We start from the raw sequence: 23,969 nt of genomic DNA, 5'->3' as shown, positions 1-23,969 counted from the left end.
AGAAATAGTCGCAGGTATTGAAGTGATTCCAGGTATTAGTGACCACGACGTGGTAATTCTTGAAATATTATGGAATGCTAAGTACAAACAAAGCGGAACAAAGAACGAAAATATCTTGCAATATAACAAAGCGTACAGAGAAGACTTCCAGAATTATCTTAGAGAAAAGTACTCATTATGGGTAGTAAAGGGCAGTAGTGTAGAAGAATGCTGGGTGGAGTTCAAGCAGATTATATTAACAGGAATACAGAAATTTATTCCAGTTAAATGTTTATCAAACAATCTCGATCCGAAATATTATAATAAATACATACGGAAACTGAAAAGAGAGCTAAGGAAATCCTACAGCCAGCGCAAGGAAAGAATTGTAAAACAAACAAAATTCACACAACTATCGAAAGAACTGCTTAATCCGAAAAAGATAGTGCAGGAAAATTACCTAAATAAACTTTTCAAAGGTGAACAAAACAGGTGGGGGGAATTTTATAAATGTGTGAAGAGATGATGCAAGGTTACTATTCAAGCCGTCCTCTAAAAAATGACCTCAATCAATTTATTGTACAGGGCAGTGAAAAAGCAGAAAAACTAAATTCCTATTACGTCACTGTTTTTGGGATGAGAGCAATAATACCTAACTTAGCTTTTGTGGAAAATGAGGGTCAGTTTCTGTCAAGCCTAGGGACATAAGGAGAAGGATCTCTGAATTGAAAACTCATAAATCAGTAGGACCTGATGGTATCGCCGGAGACATGTTAAAATTGGGAGGGGAAGCCATGATTCCATTTTTAATGTGTATATTTGCAATATCAATAAACAATGGTACTGTCCTGCGAGATTGGAAAATGCAGTAGTGGTGCCAATTTATAAGTGAGGGTCTCGCTCAGATACAAAAAAATTACAGACCAGTCAGCCTCACCTCTGTGGTTTGCAAACAGATGGAACACATATCTAAGACAGCTTTGGAATGATTCAAATTGGTTACATAATTGTCAGCATGGGTTTCTGGGGGATTACTCATGTGAGGGTCAATTAGTAACGGTATGTCAGGATTTAGCAGACAGAATAGATTCAAATAGCCAAGTAGATGCAGTGATTATTGACTTTTCACGCGCATTCGATGTAGTTCCACATGACATATTGTTGGTTAAACTATACTGTTTTCGCTGTAAGAAAATCCTAATGTAAACATAAGCACGTTGCTGTCATACCCGTGATTGGCTCCCAGTCGAAACACTCACATGACGCAGGAAAACTTAGTTCCGTATTTGGAAACCATAATCTTGTATTATTTGAAAATAAAAAATTGAATTCTAGTTGTTAAATACGATGAAACATTTAACTTCACTCATATGTAAAACGCTACGTAAAAGAAAAGCTACTTATATATTTTGTTATGTACTATGAACGATGAATACCAACAGTAATACCGGGGTAGTCTGTTCTTGTAACAAGCTGGCCTCACTTGAGCTCGTAGTTGTTCATGTAAGCACGTGGTACTGAAGTATGGCTTCTGTACCTTCAACCGCCCATTGTGAAGACATAAGACTTAAAAATAATTTAATTGCAGTAATTATAAAGTAAATGTCTCCTAAGCAAACGAATGCATAGCAGTTTGGTTAGGCATACTTGACGAGTAACGGGAAATGTTTAACATGAAACAGAATGTATAACAGTAGGCGGGAACACGTACTGAGAATCTATGGCGCCAAACAGTGGCCAATGAAGCCTCATTTCAGTCACATGCTATTGTTTACATTAGGATTTTTCTTACAGCGAAAAGATTATACAATCAACGGGAATTGACTTCAGAGTACTCCAGTGGATCAAGGAATTTTTAATTTGTCGCACTGAGAGAATACAGGTGGGGGAGGAATTATCGAGCTCAATAGAAATTACTTCCGGAGTCTCACAAGGGAGTGTTTTGGGGCCCCTTCTATTCCTGGCTTTTGTAAATGATCTGCCAGTTAACATATTGTCCAGAGTTTGCTTATTCACGGATGATTGTATGGTATGCAGGGAAATAAAAAGTTATGAAGATGCTACTCTTCTTCAGAATGATCTCAATAGAATAAAGATTGGGCAATGGACAACAAAATGAAAATAAATTCTCTAAAGAGCAAAATCGTCAGCTTTGCAAGGAAAAGAAATAAAATAATCACATCGTATACGTTAGGGGGTGACACCATTCCAAAAGTTAACAAATGTTAACCTAGGAATAACATTTAGCAGTGATCTCGGCGGGGGGAACACATTACTGACACAGCGGGAAAAGCATGGAGAGCGTTACACTTTGTGATGAGGGACTAAGAAAAGGTTCTGATAAATCCAGAGAGATTGCATGTAAGTCATTAATTAGTTCGTCCAGTAATGGAATATGGTGCTGCATGTTGGGATCCTTACAGATTAGAACATATTAAGACACTGGAAAAGATTCAGAAACGGGCTCTCAAGTGTTGTCGTATTAATTCACCATTAAAATGGGACACACTCATGGATAGTAGAACGCGAATTCGATTATGTGCAATGTTCAAAACATATAGAGGTGAGCCTGCCTGGAGAGAAATAAAAAATGGGTAGCAGCTGCCAAATTACCCTTCAAGGAACGATCACTCACATAAATTGAGGAAAAGAAGACGATGACAGACACTGGAAAGTTTTCTTTTCTCAATCATACTATCAGGGACTGGAATGCTTTACCTACAGACTTACTAAAGGCTTTACCAATAACCAAAAATGTATTTTAAAATAGGCTTAAGGACTTTACTAATAGACGGTAGTATATTATACACGCTATTTAAAGAGTTTAATTTATGTTTTGTTATTTGAAGTGTTGTGCCAGTGAAGTGTAAAGTGTATTATGTAAGTGAAGTGTGTTGTGTAAGTGAAGTGTGTTTGTGTCAGTGAAGTGTTATAGTTTATAGTGGTAGTGGAAAGTATTTGAACAGTGAAATGTTTTTGAAGTGTTAGTGAAATCAGGACAGTGGCATAACGAATGTGATACGGGCCCTCTTGCAAAAGTAAAATTTCGGGCCCCCTCAAATAAAATGTATCAGTGCACCCAAATGTATAACCTATCAATAACATAAATATAATTACAGCAGATAGAAGTTCTGATCTTTACATTAAGTGGTAGCGTATGACGAAAACTGCACGACTAGTGGATGAGTGACCGTTACTTGCGTGTGATTTTAAACAGCGGATTATTTGAATTTGGGTATTGTTCGTTAAGTAGCGGGCTATCATTATTATTAGAAAAGGTGGTAATATATAGTTCCTCCGCAGTATTCATATAATTATGATTGTTAATAGTCTTTAAGACCTGAAGGGCTTCTTCTATGCCAGTAAGTTCGTGATTAAGGGAAATGAGATGCGTGGCAAACTTTGATTTATTCCTATTGAATTTGAAGTCAGAGACGTGCTCTTTGTAACGCATGCGAAAATTCCTTTTTGTTCGGCCAACGTATTTACTGGGACAGTTTTTACATTGTAATAGATAGATACCGCTATTGGCAAATTTATTGTAATTTTGAATGTTATTGGGAATTATATTATTAAGTTTGTTGTTGGTACGGAATGCCGTCGTGTCGCCATCCTCATGGATTTCAAGACGTTCTTCCATTTTTTGTAAGTATTGTTTTAGAAGATTTAAATAATACTTAAATGCTTCTAAATATTCTTTCATTCTATCCTTACAATTTACAGGATTTTTCCTGCTCTCCATAACGGCCACACGACTGACCTGTTCGTAGCATCTTCAAATCTATCTTGAAAACTGTAGCTGCAATGACAGAAGAGTTTTGCTGTTTCCTTGGTTCACACACGCCTCTTTCACACATCGTGGAGGCTTTTTGCTATATTCATTCTCTGTTTTTAAGTGATATTACAGTTGTAACTTTGGTTTTTAACGTCATATACCAAGTGTTCACTTTTTATAACATGTTCCATTCGACCTACACGACCTGAAGATGCCAATCAAAATTGGCAAAAACGTTTGCTTTTAAAATCTGTGTAAATGTTATTATAACATGTTTTATTGTGTTTATGTTAAGTATTGACTGAATAGAACTCATTTTTCAATTTATTAACTCATTTTGAATAGAAGGGCTTTGGTACTTTTGTGTATATTTTGTTTTATTTATGAGATCGCATAATACAGGCTCGTACTTTGCGAGAAGTTCGATGATTGCTAAAAAGTTTCCACTGTTTGATTTTCCAATTTGTTCCCTATGTCCCCGAAAAGCTAGATTATTGGATTCCAGAGTTAACATAACATTCATGATACGCTCAAGGACTTGTTTCCATATGTTACTTTTCTTTAGTTCTGAATCCATACCCGAGTCAACTGTGTTTTTCTTATGCCACGAATTGCATGTGTTCATATGTGCGTAACTATGCTTTTGGTTAAAGTGTGGAAATGTATTTAGTAGATGCTGAAATGGCGATTGACAGAATGAAGAACAATAGGGCACCTGGATGTGATCGGATTCCAATTGAATTTTTAAATTATGGCGGTAATGAGGTTAAGAAGATTATGCACAAAATCATCATTAAGATCTGGGAGGAAGAAAACATCCTTAGTGACTGGGAGTATGGAATTATTACTCCTATCCATAAAAAGGGAGACACTCTGAGATGTGGTAACTGTAGAGCGATTTCACTGCTAAATATAAGATCTTGTTCAACGTGGCATACAATAGACTAAAACCGTACTACGAAGAAATTATTGGAGAATACCAAGGAGACTTTAGAAGTAGTCGATCCACAACAGATTTGATATTCATTATGAGACATGCTGGGAGGAGAATGTAACAACACATCTCTTCATTGACTTCGAGTCCGCATATCATAGTGTATGGAAAAAGGAATTATGGGACCCCTTCCTTCCAAGCTGAAGACGACTTCTGCTGTCCAAAGAGCCAGCACGGTTTACAGTAAACAGAGTCATTTTTAATTGAATAACACAACCATTTGCCATGTTAATGTGAATTTATCGTAATATTTCGTGGAAAAGGATCTGTTATCCTGCTTAGGATCTTTAGGGAAAGGACACGCTGGCTCTGGGCTTCTTTTTTACTTTCTTCTCTTTTTTTGGGTGGTGTTTGTGGCCCCTTAAAACCCCGGGCGGGCCCACCTACATTGCAGGCCCTAACGTTACGCGCTGACTCAGGATAGTATCAGTGAAATGTGTCGTAGTTCCAGTGTAGTGAGTGAATTGACAGCGAAATGAGTGTAGTGCTGAAAGGTACTTGTGCATGTATGAACATATCATACTCGTGGGTTTTAGTTCGAACTTAGGGTTAAGATACAAATTAGATTTACTTTAAATGTTATTTTAAGTGATCGTGCTTCATTTAATTTAGGATGCTCATTATTATTATTATTATTATTATTATTATTATTATTATTATTATTATTATTATTATTTATTATTATTATTATTATTACTATTAATTATTATTAGTATTATTATTAATTGTATTTTTTATTAATTGCCATTATTGAGTGTAATTAGTTACCACTGCCACCTGGTATTTACCCATTTCCACTGTGAATAAATACATACATACACATACACATATAATATGCTTCATATCTGAATTTTCACAGACACCATGGGATTACTGAAAGGTTGACACCTCTGCTTGCGTCCAAATTCTTTATAGCATTCGCTCAAAAATTAGATGTGTAATACTACATTGCACAGCATACAGGGTGACACTAAATTGATTTTATGTTCAGCTGTTCACATTGGGAGCCATGCCGGGTGTTGTAACTGTCAGTAAGAAAGCCGAACCAAGGAAAGAAGCAGCACCCCAGGAGTCATTGGCACCTCTTCGGCTACCAAAGACACAATGTGAGTAGTGTCATGTTGTGATGCTGTTGCTGTAATATGCTATGCATAGAAAAGAGGTATATTTTGTTTTCTAGATTAGACATTCTTTTTAGTCCCAAAAAGTTCAGATATCCGACTTCCTTTATAAATGGTACTGTTTAAGTAAAAGCACCTAAGGGGCATAGAATAGGCAAATTCATGTATATTATATTCCCATATAATGGAATCTCATTAGTCCCAGTGCCAGTTTCACAAAATGCATACTGGAAGTTCAGTTCTTTGGTCCTTAGACAACCTTGTTAATGAGATTTCACTGTATTACTTCGCTTTCTATAAAAGTCAGTATTCAAAACTCATTGAAATTTGAAAAGGTATTACCGCATCCTTTATAATGAGAGTCTGACTTTGTTACTTATGAAGATACAGCTCAAGCGTAAGTAATTTATGGACGTTCTCTCTTCTCTTTTGTGCTATACTTCTGTAATGCCTAGGTTTACTTTAATTTTCAAAATGATTATCTCTAGCCCTAAAAGTTTCGTTGGGCTCACAGTTATGTAGGCTTTAATAAATTTGTAGTCTTTCCTTGCTCTATTTCCGTAATGGATAGGATTGCTTAAATTTTGCAGAGCAATTTTTTACATGACAGATTTTTAGATTGAAAATGTTACCCTAGGCATTACATTAGTTTATAATTAAATTCTGTGATGTGAAAATTTTTGTGGCCATAGCAGCTACTTAGTTTAATTTATCATGTAAGAAGTTGATTCTAGATTAAATCACTATTGTGTGTCTTTAATGTCCTGGAAAGACCATTAATTATATTTTGTGTATATCATTCCTGGTTGAAAGGAGTTGTAAATACTGAATAGGAACATCCAATACTTTATGGAAATCACTATACACTGTGAAACAGACAGACGAAATGCTCAAATTTCGTTGTTGTGGCATCATGATACTCTATAAGAAGAAAGCAAGAATTGTGTGCCAGTAAATTGATAATTTCTATTGGTCAAAGCTGCTGTGCTGACTGCCTCATACAGTAATGGTTTAACTTTCACACTGTATCATTCTACTTGTCCTCGGAATGTGTGTGGCTGTATTCTTTGATATGATCTCTGTCACAGAACGACTGGCACACTCTGTAGTTCTTGTTCTGTTTATCATGGCATCTGTGCTGAAGAATTCCAGCCACAGCTCTTCTCTTTTCTGCTCCATTTCTTGTAGTATCTTCGTCTCGTTCCTGTATATCTGATGTCCAGTTTTGATGGAGACACCTAGAACAGCTTTTACTTTTTTGATGCCTTTTGTTAATTTTTCCCAGGTTAGATTTATTCCATGTGTCACTGTTGGTAATTTTTGTTCTTGCAGTAATGGGTGCCGTGTGATGTATTTGTTGTCTGATGCCTAGTATTACAATTTCTGCTTAACACTGTTGCTCGCGACAACTGATCTGCCGATTGTGTGGATTTGGGAAACTGCCCTAGCCTAGAAAATGACGTCTTAGTGCATTTTCACAATTTTGGAAGAACAGAATAAATGTACATTTTGGGTAGATACATGAAATAAAAGACGTGACCTAAATGGGCTCTTGCAAGAACTAAGAAGTGACGAGAAAGGTTTAAAAGATGTCACTTGAATGAGTATTAGTACTTTGCCTGAAGGGGGTTTTCTTTTGTTGACCGAGGCCCGACTGGTGTATAAAGAATTTCTGCGTAGAATTCCTATCACGCATGTGCAGTACACTGCAGCCATCAGACCATCTCTTTGCTACTAAATTCAAGCAGTCAGTCAATGTTGTCTCCTCTTGTCTGCTTATGACTGTTTCATCGCATCTGATTTTGTGTGCACCACATCATAAGAAATCAGTGGAACTCAGGTACCATCAGACAAAATGCTGTATCTCATTCTGTGTGAACCTGTTGACTTTTGAGGACTCCTGACAAAAGGCACTCTATTCCCTGTCACATCTGCAGTGGACCTATCCGTACGCCATTTTCACACCAAATCTTGACTACTACATTTCGCTGGTATTGGACAAGGGGATATTTGTCCCTGATTAATTCCCGTGTTTCCTTGATAGAGCTGGTATGTATGTACACCTCTGTAATGAATATTCGCTCTGGTATTAAATATGTCATGCTTATTCACAAAAACTCTTTACATTACAATAGCAAACAACAGTTATAAATCGTTTGTAAGTTGCCAACATAATTTCAAATGAAATGAAATGAGACGGGCCTCTTTTATCTGTCCAACTCTGTAGTAGAGCAGAGTTCGAGGGCTAACTAACGTATTACAACAGATGTCTTATTGGCAGCAGGCAATACTCTTAGTTCAGATGAACTATAGCATCACATTTTGTGGTTACGAATTGTATTACATACAAGACTTCTCGAAACTGAGTTACGATTTTTTGTAGCCAAGTAGAAGAACGAATTTGCTATCAATTGATGTAAAAACCTAAAAATGTCAATTTTTGTAGTTACTTCAGTTTCACACCAAGTCCCCAAGTTTCACAATAGTGGGTGTTGGCGCACCTGTGTTTTAATGTATTGTAAGTCACAATCAGTTTTTTTCCTTATAATGTCCTTCATATGTTACATTAACCATTTTACCCACATGGCCAAATAGTACACTCTTTCATGAATAGTGTAAGACCTTGAAATAAAATGTTAATGAAATATAATTTGTGTAATTACATTTTTAGTTCCTTGAATTGTGTCAGATTAAATAGTTAATGAACTCATTATAGTCCCTGTAGTTGAATATCTCCTTGACTATAGACAAAATTGGTTAGAGCTCGTCAATAGAATGCAATATTCCAGGGCCGTTCTGAACGATAGGAGTAAGCCTTGGGCTGATGAGTGCTTTCTGTTACTAAACTTTGTACTTGTCTGTCAGTCATATTTAAATTCTGCTATGTTAAATATTCTGCATTTATCTGAATATAAACCATAGTGCATTTTAGATTAATTTTATGTATGCAGGCCTGCATATATTGCTTGAACACTCGTATACAATTTTAAGCCACAGGCATATTTCGTCAATCTTAATGTAGTAACAAAGTGCGGCTTATATTCAGGTAAATACAATAACCAGTAATTGTCCTTAACTGTAATACAGAGTGGACCGCTCAAATGTACCTAATTTCAATTGTATGTAACTGGTAAACGGTTGAAGATAGAAACCTACAGTAATGTTTATATCAAAGGAAAACTCAACAAGTTTCGATATGCACATCACCATATCTATACGTGAGCTCCAGCTGTCACTGTGAACGATTTCTTGCCAAGCATGTTGGAGCATGTCTTCTGGAATGCTCTCAATAGCCTCTTAGATGCGCTCCCGAAGATCACGAAGGTCTCTGACTAGAGTGGCGCACACTTTATCTTTGACGTAGCCCCAGAGAAAGAAATCGAGCGGTGTTAAATCCGGAGGTCTCGGGGGCCAAACGATTGGTCCTCCCCTACCAATCCAACGGCCAGAGAACACGTTGTCTAAAGTCGGATGAACGTCATTGAACCAGTGTGGAGGAGCGCCATCTTGCTGGAAAAGGATGTTAGGCTGCAGGTGTTCAATTTGTGGAAAGAAGAACTATTCCAGCATGTCAAGATATGTGGTATCACACACAATTTTCTTGGCGAAGAAAAACGGTCCAATAACCTGCTGCTGTGACATACCGCACCACACATTTAACTTGGGACTATCATGAACGTGTGCTTGTATAGCGTGAGGATTCTGCGATCCCCAGATCCGCACATTATGCTGGTTCACGTTACCTGACACATGGAACATGGCTTTGTCCAAGAAGAAAATCTTGGACATAAAATCAGGATCAGTGCCGAGACGGTCTAGCATCGTATTGGCGAATTCCATTCGTTTGGGTTTGTCATCTGGCTCCAGACGTTGCATTAGCTGCACTTTGTATGTGTACAGTTTCAGACGTTTGTGGACAATTCGTTGCAATGTTGATTTTGGCACTTGAAGTTCCTGCGAAGCTCTTCTTAATGACTTCCACAGGCTTTGCTCGTATGCAGCTTGAACATTTGCAACCATTTCGTCGGATGTTCTACGACCACCACCATGCTTCTTCAACACCGATCCTGTAGCTAAAAATGTATTGTGCCACTTCTTAATGCTTTTAGCAGTTGGAGCATCGTGGTTAAACACTCGTCGATACTCCCTTTGAACTCTAACAATTGATTTAAACTTCGCATACCACAACACAGTTTGCACTTTCATCTGCGGTGTCGCCATTTTGACAATCGATACAATCTACGAAAAGAAGCCGTGTCTGCGCACCATCTACCGACAGGATTCGAAACTTGTTGAGTTTTCCTTTCATATAAACGTTACCGTAAGGTTCTGTCTTCAACCGTTCACCAGTCACATACAATTGAAATTAGGTACATTCAAGCGGTCCACCCTGTATAACATTGAATATGAATAGGGATAGTTCGTTTATTGGTTGTAAATGAACATTGCATAATTTATTACTAATTGTGTTTATTATTAATTGTCATTATTGAGTGTAATTATTAGTCACCACTACCCATTTGCAGTGTGAATAAATGCATACATTGGCTATGCTGAATTGTGTGTTGCAGCTGTTGCACTTAGTGTGATGCGTGCTCCGGAACTCACTGAAGAAAACTTTCCTGCTATTGGATCTTCAAAGAATAAAGGTAACTCTTTTAATTAACTCCAGTAGAACGAAGTGGCATCCCAATATAAAACTAACCAGACAGTAGGTGACCGGTGATGGAACCTGCAGGACAATTTGTTTTTGATCACATTCACTGTGAAAGCCTAAAAACTCAAATAATTTGATACACAGTTTAGTAGAACAAATTGAATCTTCTTTGTTCATTTCAAAACACAAACACAGTAAATTTTAAAATGTGACATCACAGCATGCATGCTGTAGTGGAGGGTGCGCTACCTTCAAGAAATGGCTAGCAAATTATGCAACCAGCCTAAACCACAGCCATCTTGCACCTAGGTTAAATTGGCTGGGCCTATACTTACAGAACTGATGTGATGTCATTTTCAAATGCTTTGTGGGTAAAGAAATTATAATTAACATTGTATGGAATAGAGAGACAGGCTTTGCATTAAATGATATACTTTCCACTTCCGTAAGGACCGAAAATTGAAATATGATTGTGTATATTCTTCATTGTGATGTTAACGAGCTGACAGTGTATACTGTTTTCGCTGTAAGAAAAATCCCAATGTAAACACAAGCAAGTGGCTGTCATACCCGTGATTGGCTCACAGTCTAAACACTCACATGACGCAGGAAAATATAGTTCGTATTTGGAAACCATAATCTTGTATTATTTGAAAATAAAAAATTGAATTCTAGTTGTTAAATACAATGAAACATATAACTTCACTCAAATGTAAAATGCTATGTAAAAGAAAAGCTACTTTTATATTTTGTTATGTACTATGAATGCGGATGAATACCAACATTAATACCGAGGTAGTCTGTTCTTATAACAAGCTGGCGTCACTTGAGCTCGTAGTTGTTCACATAAGCACGTGGTACTGAAGTATGGCTTCTGCATCCTCAGTGTGTGTGGTTATTAAACATAAGAGTGGAAACCCTCTCAAAAGCGGAGAAAAACAAATAGTCTTAACTGTATATAATAAGTTATGTGAGTTTTAATTACAGAAATTATGAAGTTAATGTTTACTAAGCAATCGACTGCATAGTAGTGAGATTAGGCCTGCTTGACGAGTAACGGGAAATGTTTAACATGAAACAGAATGTACAACAGTCAAAAGAAAAAGTGGCCGCTCTCCTGAAACAAAGTTCCCTTTGGGTATCTTCGCTACAATTCGGAGACAGGCGATGTTACATGTTGTTGGACCACGTTGCCTGATATCTACAGTTATAATTGAAGTATTCTGTGTGTTATTCGATAGCGTAATGGTAGCGTTCAGGCCTCTTATTCATGAGGTCCTGCGTTCGACTACAACCACGTGCTTTTTATGTTCTTTTTTGAGAGAGACAAACTATACATAATGGCTCCTTTCTCTTTTACGATTATTTTAGTAATTAACATCAGGTTCATTAATACATTATGCCATGACTTTATCATTATGATATTGTGGCTGCAAATGGAAAGAAAAAAGATTTTATTCTCAAAATATCTTTCGTGGCATAAACAAAACAAATTTACTGGCGTCGGCCTTAAAACATTCAAACAATTAAGCGTTCAAAAAACAAAACAAAAAGCCACAATTCAATATTTAGTCTATCTTCCTCTTATCTCAATCATCTTGCAGTCGAGTGGGCATGGAATTGACTAGTCTTTGCAAATAGCGACTGTTCTTAGACACGATATTCCAGGCATTCTGAACATACATACATAAGTGTTCTGTCCATGGGCAGGTCTTTCATTGCAAACCCAGCAATCTCCAATCTTTCCTATTTTCTGCCTTCCTCTTAGTCTCCGCATATGATCCACGTATCCTAATGTCGTCTATTATTCTTTTCAACCAGAGACCCAACCAATTCCTTTTTCTCTTTCTAATCAGTTTCAGCATTATTCTTTCTTCACTCACTTTTTCAAACACAATTTTATTTCTTATTCTGTTTGTCCACTTCACACGCACCGTTCTTCTCCACATCCACATTTCAAATGCTTCAATTCGTTTCTCTTCATTTCGTCGTAATGTCCATGTTCCTTCCCCATACAATGCCACACTCCACACAAAGCACTTCACTAGTCTCTTCCTTAGTTCTTTTTCCAGAGGTCCACAGAAGATCCTTCTTCTTCTATTAAAAGCTTCCTTTGTTCATGTTTGCAGCTTTTCTTGGGAAGAATAGGCCTAAATGCAGTAACATCCCATTGCTTTCCGCACACCACTATCTCTTTCGCATCTTATTAAATTCCAGGGGGCCCAAGCGTGGAGATGAGGAGAGTGGATTTGACTAATTGGGCCCTCTGGACTTCACCGAAAGTCACGGCAAGGGTTAAATATTAATTCTATCAGGATGTTTGACCCCATCAGAGACCGGGAAATCTCAATTAGCCTTTGCCCCCCTCCCCCGCATCCTGGACTAGCTTCTACGAATCATCAGAAAATCTTAGAGTGTGATTAGGCCAATTTTTTCGAAAATGTTTTCACACTTTTGCCCTCGTAGCTCAGCGGACGAACGTCGGAATTTAGATGTCAACGTCTCAGGTTCAATTCCTCGTTATCCTTTTTATTTTATTGTGGTTCAGGATAGTATAATGTAACAATACAAAAAGAAAAACTAATAGCAGTATTATGCAACTGCATTTTTCCAAACCTAATATTAAATTTATGTTATTTATATCGCTAAAGAACGATTACAATATAAATAATTTGAATATTATTTATACAGTATCACTAAAGAACGATAACAGAATATAAATGATAAATATCGATTTGTTTAATTAATATAAGATATTATATAATACGTATTTAATTATCTAAATAAAATAACCTATTTTACAAAGAAAGATGGTTATTTGTGTTATAATAATTACTTACATAAAATATAGATTATTTATATTGCAAAAGAACAATAACAATATAAATAACTTGAATATTGTTTTATAATGCTAATGAAGGAAAACAGAATATAAATGATAACTTGAATATTATTTATATCGCTAAAGAACGATAACAATATAAAAAACGTGAATATTATTTATATCGGAATTTCACAGATTTATTACAGATGTATTTAAGAAATTGTAGAAGAATAGTAATTAGTAACAGTGTCCTATTTATTCTTCTTGGAGCCAAATTTGTAACTTTTAAAAGTGTGGTTACTATGTTGAAGTGTATGTGTTGCAAGGGATGCTTGATTTGTTATGTATGAGAGTCAGTTATGGGATGCTTGATGTCGTCGCAATGTCGTAATTATAGTTTGATTGTGTTTGTGTGACTATTGTGTATTAATTTATGATGTATGGTACGGAAAGCTGCGTATTTGTGTTATAGAAGTGTTACGTATGTGTGTTGTTAATGTTTTTGTATGTTTCAAATTGATAACTGATATTTGTTTTGCAATCGCAATGCCTAATTTACGGATTGTTTAGTTTTGTTTACATCGCGTAAGCTAATTTAATTTTCTTTTCCATTTCTCTTTATGCTTATGTTTTTTTGTGTATAAAACTATAGCCCTAACATACATATGTAAAATAGGGCTAACCTCCATTGGAGATACAAGAATAATTATTATTATTCATATTGTTATAAAACGATAACAGAATGCAAATGATGACTTGAATTTTATTCATATCTCTAAAGAACGATAACAAAATATAAATAATGTGATATCCATAAAGAACGATAACTGGATATAAATGATGATTTGAATATCATTTACATCGCTAAAAAACGATTAAAAAATAAAATGAAAACTTGAAGAAGGCCCAAACCCACAACCTTTGAATCATTAAACAAGCACTCTACCGCTGGTCTACAAGGCGCAGATATGGAAAAATTTCATAGTTACGGAACTGCTTGTACAAGCACGTGCATCGTGTAACATCGCCGCGACCCGAAGTGGACTTTGAAAATATTCACTGTTCACGAGTGCGGCCACTTTTTTTTTTTGACAGCTGTACAACAGTATGCGGGAACACGTACTGAGAATCTATGGCGCCAAACAGCGGCCAATGAAGCCTCACTTCAGTCACGTGCTATTGTTTATATTAGGATTTTTCTTACAGCGAAAAGATTATACAGGCTTAGACACAAAAAATTAATTAAGTTCACTTTGGGCAGTGCCTGGGTCGTGTGACTAGGGAAACGTGTTTATTGTGTAATGTTATGACACTTGATCTATAAAGCAGAGCGAGTCATACACAACAAATTCGTTCACATGTAAACCTAAGCTCTCGTGAATCTTCTGAAGGGTTTAGTTTATGGTTTATATACATTTATGATAGATAGTGACACAATATTGAATGTTGCAGTGCCAACCGGGGTAATGAATAGTGATCCAATTGTCGTGACTGGACGTGGAAAAATGGCTGCAAGACTGGCCAATCCCATCAGTCTTGGTCGAGGTGAGCATTGAATATTATTGCACTCTACAAGGTTTCTGTCGCATATTGGAACTGGTAACTTAAATTCCAGTGTACACTAAAAACTAATTTCGTTGAACTGGATCATATCCATGGCTTGCAGTAACAATATGGTATTAAGGTTTTCTTTCTTCAGAATATGCTATAAATGTTGATTTAAGTGTGTATTTACTTGAATAATATTTAACTTTCTTTTCATTTACATTCTACTATGTTGTATACAATATTCAGTGAATAAATTCGTCATTAAAGTAACAATGTACATACTAATTCATAAGATTGTGTGTACATGCGGGTAAGTGTGTATACATTGTGATTCAGTAAAAATGTACAAAAATAAAACAGGAAATAGGGGATGTTCTACAGAACATTTTGAGTCCGGGAACTTGGAGTCTGTGAAGCCAGATATGAGCTATCATTAACTGTTTTACACATTATGTGGCTTTTAAGAAACCCAGAGGTTCATTGCTGCCCTCACATAAGCCCGCCATCAGTCCATATCCTGAGCAGGATTAATCCAGTCCCTGCCATCATTTCCCACCTTCCCCAAATCTATTTTAATATTATCCTCCCATCTACGCCTTGGCCTCTCCAAGGTCTTTTCTTCCTCAGGTCTTCCAACTAACACTCTATATGCATTTCTAGATTCACCCATACGTGCTACATGCCCTGCCAATCTCAGACGTCTGGATTTAATGTTCCTAATTATGTCAGATGAAGAATACAATGAGTTCAGTTCTGGATTGTGTAACTTTCTCCATTCTCCTGTATTTTCACCCCTCAAGAAACCCCAAATATTTTCCTAAGCACCTTATTCTTAACCTCTGTTCCTCTCTCAAAGTGAGAGTCCAAGTTTCACAACCATAATACTAGTATGTCTTCATTTATCTATCGAGATGTGATCTATTCGGTTGTGTGTTAATCCATCTGGAGAAGTCCAATTATATTTATGTATATCCTTATGCGGGAATGTTGTACTTTTCACAAGGAAATGTTGTACTTTTCACAATTAAATTTTTTGATGTGGCAAAGTTAACTAACTTAACTCCATTGTCATTACTAGTTACGTGTAAGCTCTCTTTTCCAGTAGTCTGTTTAAAAACATCATCCCATCTTACTTTAGCATTGAAATCCCCCAATAAAATTTTCATGTGGTATCTAGATAACTGATCAAAAGTGTGTTCCAATTCCTCATAGAAGCTATCCTTCATATGGTCGTCTGTAGGGGCATGAGCATTTGTAACTGTGATATCGCACCTTCTACCCATAAGTACTAAATACGATAACCTGTCACTGATAAATTCGACCTTTTTTACTGCTGATTTTATTCTTTTATGAACAAAGAATCCTGTTCGTAATTGGTGATTATTGTTTCCTTCCCTGTAGTACAAGAAGTTATCTCCTATTTGTGACATGCCGTTCCCATCTAACCTAACCTCCTGTACTCCCACGAAGTCTATTCTGTATCTAGCTAGTTCTTTAGCTACTAATGTTACCCCTCCTGTTCTATAAAGACTAGTTACGTTCCAAGTACCAAATCTCATAACCTTATTCCTTTGCTGTTGTCGTGCCAGAGAATCAGTCCCATTCTGAGGCTTATTTTGGGATTGTTAGCCCTTTGCCCAACCCTCAAGCTGGAGGACCACCCCTTATCAGCTGTCCACAACTGCTTATTCAATATATTCATAGCTACCCTCCATATCTGAAGACTGTCTCCATCTCCGGAACGTGTGTGTGTGTGACTGTTGCTTGTGTATTAAGTAATCAATTGGAGAATGAAGTATATGGTTGAACAGCGAATTTATTGGTGGAATGTTAGGTGAAAAAAAGACAAGTGCTCTAGCATTCCTACAAAATTTTGCGTTTCGAAGTTGATGATGCCGGTAGTAATGGAACACGCTCCCCGCCGGTGCAAGCACAATACGCAGGGTTCCTCTGTAATCTAGTATAATACTAGTAACATTGGAGTAATTTGGTTATGATGGCAGCAGTGCACATTGTTTTGCCTTTTATTAGAATAAGTAAAATTGTTTACTTTATGCTAATGTATGTATTGGTTAAACATCTGACCCTGATGGCTGAGTGGATAAGGAAGACACGAAAGCATTAATTACAATACGAAATACATAAATAAATTAAAAATTCGTGTCAGTTACATCTCTCATGTTTCAAAATGCATGACATTCATAAGTTGACTGTGAGTAGAGAATTGCTACTGGACATAACCTGTTGATTGATAGACATACAGCATCATACAATGCCTGTACGTAAGGCTTCATTTTCGAATTGCAGTTTAAGACATGGGAATTATTATTTATAGAGAATTTCATCAACATTCCTCACTTGAATGTGGTTTCAAAGTTACGTGGATGTAGGTTGAGGTAATCACATTCCCACTATGAAGTTCGTCTGTCTGGAATGCTCCCTCTCTGGTTAACTCACAGAAAAAAAATTTGCAAAATAATTTCCACATTGTCGTCCTCTCACCACTCATACTCTATTTTAGTTCTTCATGAAGGGCTCTTCCATACCTGTTGTTGGGGAGATATTAACACAATCCTCGTTCGAGAAGGAAAAAAAAACCGGAGATTATGGTTAATTTTACCATTTAAAAATCCACCCACAAAATGGGTTCAATCGCCATCTGGGTCAGGAAGGAATTTATGGTGAAGGGTTTTTCTTGGGTTTTCGCCATTATCATTATCATTCTTTCCTCCATAAGAAACTAAGTAGAAGGCCTGATTGCAGGGTCACTGTAAGTTTGTAGTTTGTAACATTTTACACAGAACTGTATGATATCAATTTTCTGTGAAAGATGACAAAGCAATATTTTAGGGGAATTTTCCAAGTGATGTCCAGTGTCATCCAAATTTTGTTTGGTGAGGACAATATGCCTTTTCATGTGTAACACTTTCTGTCACCCGGAATTTATTCTCAAGGTCATGGATTGTTGGACTACTTGTAATGCTAACACTTGAAGCTGCAGACTTTGTTATTAACACACAACACAGTACTAGGAACACAAACACATGAATGCAGTCTGTCTGTTGCTGAAATGAACTAACATAAAAATATGGTAAAGAGGAAATGTGTGTTAGACAATCCCTCCTACATACGCTTGTCTTGTAAAATCTGTCACTTTATTGAGTTTCGTGTCTGGCTCAGCCTCACTGTTGAACAAATGCTGTAAGGAAGGCTTAGCTATTAACACAATATTCTACATTATATTGTTGACATCTGAACTCTCTGCTTTGTCTGCCAATGCGAAAAATATAAAATTGCAGAGGAGAAAAATTGGACAATCCTATTGCTTAATAGAATGATGAAAATCAAGATTTTAGTGTGAATATTATATTTTGTGACTGAATGAAGTGAGCATGTGCTGCCAACTGTCGGAAGTTATATAAGTTTTATAATGATACGACATTGATTTGAAATTTGAATAGATGAAAAGTGTAACAAATGTAGAGCTTGAGCTCTCTCACCGATACTTACGTCTTGCTTTCAGGGCGCTCACTTACTCCGAAGTTGGAAACTGACGTTGGCAACTTGAAGCTGGACTAACATGGACGCTGCACTGCATTGAAGTTTTAAAAAATTTTACTTTATTATATTGCTGATGGTTCATAATTATTTTTAGCTGAGACGATAGTTTCTGAGTTTATAAATTCATTCCCAATAGGAAATGCTCACATTGCACTTCCTGCCTGTGTTCCAATGGTCCCCCTCCCTCAAAATAAACCAACATTTACAGCACAGAATTCTTCTTAGTTACATACATACATACTGTACGTACATATTAATTAATGAAGATGCAATGGTACAAATTAATCACTGAACCGAGGATTGCTAGTGACTTGTCTTGTGACAGAAAAAATTATTTTATAGCTGGAAAAAATTTGTACGTCCTCAGGTGCTGGAGCCAACGTATGTTGACATGCCAAGAGGTGTGTGACCCATCTTCAACAACTGTAGATTTTGACTGGCCATCAGAATATCCGATGGCCTCTAGCATTGTTTAATTTTCTTTAATCTCCCCTTCCCAAGCATAATGTAATTGTCAGCAGTACTTCTGCAGAAAAGAATGCTCTGAGTTCACAATAGTGGCAGTCTTTGAGTTAGAAGGGCTGTCTTCTGCAGCACATACACTCTCGTCGAGTTTTGAATTTGACTTTACGAAATAATTTGTCTATTTTGCGGAATAACATCCACACATCCAGATCTTCACGTCCTTTGTTGGCTGTTCAAACACAGGCCTACACTGCAAGTCATGCACGGATAATTTCTCTACAATTTGCCTATGAATTCAAGCTTTCTCTTCGGCATTCTGTTATTTGAGAAACAAGATTTATAACATATTCACACTACGAGCCCCTCTTCAGAACTGAACATTCGTGTTTATTGTTATGGTTATTTGTTCAAAATGAGTAAACAGTGCTGAAGCAGAAAAATCGGAACTCGGTGGCCTGGAAGTGGAATGTGTCGCAGCTGAGAACAGTCCAAGTCCACAGATTATTATACTGCGTTCCTAATTTTTAGTTTTATATTTTTTCCAAAAATCCGGACATTGGTGTTCATGTATGCTAACCCTACTAATAATTTTTCATTTTATGGAAGATTTGAATGAATGGGTTTTAATATATTGTGTTATGTTATTACAGGTAAAAGCCAGCGGGTATAATCTTTGTTCATGTCCTTACGTTGGTCATGTGTCCAGTCGTTGTATTATTTAAAAATATGATTTGTTCTTAATGACAAGAAAGACTTGAGTAATGATGACATCGGTTTGTAATGCTGCATTCAGCAATGCACCTGCTCTATGTTATGCAGATGCTGTTTCAAGTCATTGAGATAATAATAATTTAATGTATCTAGTTTACTATTACAAAGAGCATTGCTGTGTAGGGACATATACAGAAAACTGCAGTTCAGAATTGGTTGAACAATATAAAGTTATCATCGCACCATTATTTGGAAGGTAATACATTCTTATTTATTTCTTTAATACTATTTCGTAACAAGTAAAAACGATTTTACTGTAATACTATGCTGTTCATGAGACAATTTTTAGGAAATGTTGGTGGCATACAGTGTGGTCTGAGTAAATACAAGAACAATTTTGTGCTGAGTTACACTCAGTTTCCACATTTTCTGGATATGAAAAGTTTGCTGCAATAGAATATATTATATTTTCATATGTTTCAGTTGTCATATTCTGGCTGTGATAGTTAATTTCATACACTTTGTATACATTTCTTGAATACTGAATTAATGATGAATTATATTACCTCACTAATCCAAACCATGCAAGTGAAGTGGACAGGCTATTTCCTCACTCCCATCCTTGAAAGAAGAATAATACGATATCTGAGTTTTCAGCACCTTCTGTACATTTTTCACGATCTTAATCTCACTTTTTAGTGAAACTTTTGCTGAGTCTGGATTATGGATCAAAGACGCGTCGGATTGGATAACGTGAATTTTCAGATCATATTTTAAATTGTACCTGGAAGTGGATAGTTACACGTGATAAGTAATAATAAATTACTCAAACCGAGATTTATTTAAATACCAATACCCTGCCTTGCACTACAATCTTTTTAAATAATTGTACTATGCGTCCAGAAAGAATGTGAATCACCGTTCCCTCTGGCCTTTGTGACCTATGAGTAAATACTAAGCTGATAAAGAGATGGTTACTGTTCATGCCAGCAAGTTGTATGAGATAGTCGTGAATAGACTTGTATAGAAGGTGCTGAAAGTGTTCTACCCATATAAATACTGTGAGAGTGTTAATATTAAGCACCGTATTTCTTACATACACACACTCATTGCATTATCTCTTGTAACATGACCTCACTCACAGACGAAACAGTAGGTTGTATACTAACAACTAGAGCAATTAGAGCTACTAGCGCTTGTCTCTTGCATTCATGGGATGCAGATTTAACTTGGGGGCATAATACGAACATTATTTCAATACCAAGCAGGAAAAATGCTTCTTGTCCACTTTCAGTGCAAAAGGTACTGATGCTGCCATCTAGTGGCTTAGCATGAACACTGTCACGTGCCTAAAGTACAAAATGGATAAACGATCCAAGTTGTATGAAAAGCTACTTTAAAAGTTGGTCACCAGGTGGAAGAATGTAATACTGGGGATAGACGTGTGACGTGAAGCGTGTCAGTGTTGATGGTAAGTTTCTGTTCAGCATGCACCTCAACACAGTTCAACAAATTACATTTTAGTGCATGCCATACCAAGTTTATTTCAGTCACGCAATTGGCTTATAGCTCTCAATATTGGTTTCAGAGTGGAGAATTCAAGTGAAAACTGATACCCTGCTAAAGAGGAAGTTGCCCAAGTTACACAGATGGAACACTAATAAAGTGACCAGATGTCCCATTGCCCTGGTGTCTCGACAGTTCTTGTTGGGATGCCTATTTGTCCCATTTCGTTAGATGAGCAATGTGGATAGTGTTATGCAGCATTTAACCAAGCGCCAAATATTTGCATAAACACGAATGCTAATATATAAATTTACATTTTGTATGCAATGAAGAATATGTATGTATCTAATGCTGAAGTTATTCTCCTTCTTGCTTCCCAATATTTGGAGGTGATATCTTGAAAATTCTGGAGTGCTGCCCAATGCGTCAGATGGTCCATGTCCATGTCTTCATGTTCAGGGCATGTGGTGTTGGAAATATGCCAATTCTCTGGAGATGTTTGCTTAGAGAATCATGTCCAGTAAAAAGCCGAAACTTGGCAACAGCAGATTTACGAGGCAATTTAGGAATTTGATTAAGAGCCTTAAGTTTACAATTTTCGTTCATCAACTTATGATAACTTTCATTCATTTTCTTCTTTGTTATTCGTTTTATTGATTCATAAGGGAATGCAGTTGTTTTCTGTTTGATTTTGGAGTCTTTTTTTTTTAGCTAGCACATCAGCTTTTTCGTTTTCTTGTGTATTACAATGTGCCGGAATCCATTGCATAACTAATTTTTTTTCCAAGTTTTTAAATTTGCTTAATCATAGAATGTATTTCTGTAATTTTCTTCATTTTGGGGTAAGTGGTGGATGCTGTTGCCGGAATTGCAGCTAAAGACTGATAATATGACAATAATTTTGCAGTGGTGTAACCAAATGAATGTGTTTTGGACAGAAGTATAAATGGCTTCAATCTCTCCATCAAAGTTAGTAGCAGTATTTCTTCCCACACTTTTACAAAACTAGAAGAACTGACAAGTTTCTCCACCACCACTTTCTTCATCATCATCATCTAATATAGATCCATCTGTATAAATGTGTGTTCATTTATTAAGCCGATATCTGGTATGAAGGGTTTCTGATGCAATAGACTTTGCTACTTCAGGAGATGTTTCTTTCCTGTTAATGATTTCGTTTAAATGTAGGTTATGATTAATTGTAATGCTGTCAACTGGAGCGTTACTATGCAATATATTTTCCTTGTGCTTTGGTATTTTTAATTTGGTACCGCTTGTATGAATCTAATTTCTTTCTTCATAGTGTATTTAGATTTGCTGTACTGTGTCCATTTTTCAGAGTTTTGGAGTATGATTAGCTTTTCATAAGTTAGCGGTGCTTGTTTTTCAAGTTCAAACAATAGTACCATCATTAAATTACGTTTGCACCATGAGTGAAGTTTTTCCAATGCTGCCTGGGTAGTTTTTATTTTGTGTGATGGTTGTGAGTGTCATATGACCAGGTTGTCAGTGAAGAGAGCAGTTTTAACCCCTAAACTTTCCATTTCATTTGGTAGATCACTAACACATATTGTGCTTAACACTGAGCCTTGGGAACTCCTAACTGAGTTTACTTATACAGTGAAATCCCTCATAACCGGCAATACCAAAACAACTGCACTTTTGGCTGGGCCGAAAAAAAATTTAAATCTGCCACATTGCCACAGTCTGGGCCATCAGTGTTGTCACATTAGGAAGTTCACACGAACTTTCGTTTTCAGTGAATATTCGAACCCAAAATTAATGTATTATTTATGTTGTGTGATGTGTTTTAATAAAAAAATCCACAGTTTTTATATTTATTCAGTTGCGAGCAAGGTGATAGAGAAATAAGCTCCATATGGCTGCAGTTTCAACATTTGGCACCATGAAATACGAACTTTATTTGTATATACCGGTACTTATTCAATTATCTCGCAAAATCTCGTATCCGGAACTAGCCTGGTCCCTTTGGTGCCGGTTAAAAGGGATTCTACTGTATCTAGAGGTAGCTGATCTGTATTTTGTAGAGTCATTCCACGTCAAATCACACAAAATTATACAAATTTTGACCTTCATATTTCTGATTGCATTTATTTATTTTTACCAACTCTGTGGGTCTAATGAACTAATAAGAATATTTTTATTTCCACCTAAGTCCTCATATTTTTGAGCATATTGATGTAAAATTTTTTTTGAAAAATGCATTTAAAAGCTTAAAATACTGTTGTTAAATATTTACTAACTGATTTTAATGTAATTATTAAACATTTTGTTGTGATTCAATTTTTAAAAGTTAGATATGAATGTGAAATAGCCGTATTAAAAATCTAAAAAAATGCCTACTAGGTGCACTGAAGTATTCTTAATAATTACAGAAAAAATCACAATGGGGTTTGTAATAGTTTAATGGAAATGTAATTACTTACACAACAATGTGTAGCAGCAGTGGATGCTGGGAGGTTTATCGGTGCTGGATGATCCAGTGGATGTTGCAACATTACACCCAGTACGAATCAAGTGACTCAAGGAAATGCTGCTAACTTACACTTGTATTCACTTATTATGATATCTTCAAATATTTGTACATTTTGCTTTTTTTTGAATAAGGAAGATATCTATATTATTATCTGAGAGTATATTGGCTAGTTCAGTCTTCTTGGCTGATGTTATACCGCCAGCATTCCATTGTAAGATGTTTAGTTGATTCTGTACCATTAAAGTAGTCCCCGCCCGGAGATCCGATTGGGGGACTATTTTACCTCCGGATAATTTTACCTTAATGGTACTCATTTCACATTGGAGTGAAA

At 36.4% G+C, this 23,969-nt stretch overlaps 1 protein-coding gene across 1 annotated transcript in view; it reads left to right on the top strand.

Annotated features, from left to right (window-relative positions):
* The window catches only part of LOC138696537 (protein maelstrom homolog), a 68,632-nt gene extending 45,125 nt beyond the window's left edge, over window positions 1–23,507 (top strand). Inside the window, exons 10-13 of the mRNA XM_069821669.1 lie at window positions 5,740–5,854; window positions 10,441–10,518; window positions 14,803–14,895; window positions 18,422–23,507. Of these exons, the coding sequence (XP_069677770.1) occupies window positions 5,740–5,854; window positions 10,441–10,518; window positions 14,803–14,895; window positions 18,422–18,477 (342 nt within the window). The 3' untranslated portion in view covers window positions 18,478–23,507. The remainder of the gene's footprint in view (window positions 1–5,739; window positions 5,855–10,440; window positions 10,519–14,802; window positions 14,896–18,421) is intronic.
* The last annotated feature ends 462 nt before the right edge of the window (window positions 23,508–23,969 follow it).

The sequence above is a fragment of the Periplaneta americana genome, chromosome 1 (genome assembly GCF_040183065.1).
Source record: "Periplaneta americana isolate PAMFEO1 chromosome 1, P.americana_PAMFEO1_priV1, whole genome shotgun sequence".
NCBI lineage: Eukaryota > Metazoa > Arthropoda > Insecta > Blattodea > Blattidae > Periplaneta > Periplaneta americana.
This window is presented reverse-complemented; position numbering and strand designations above follow the sequence as displayed.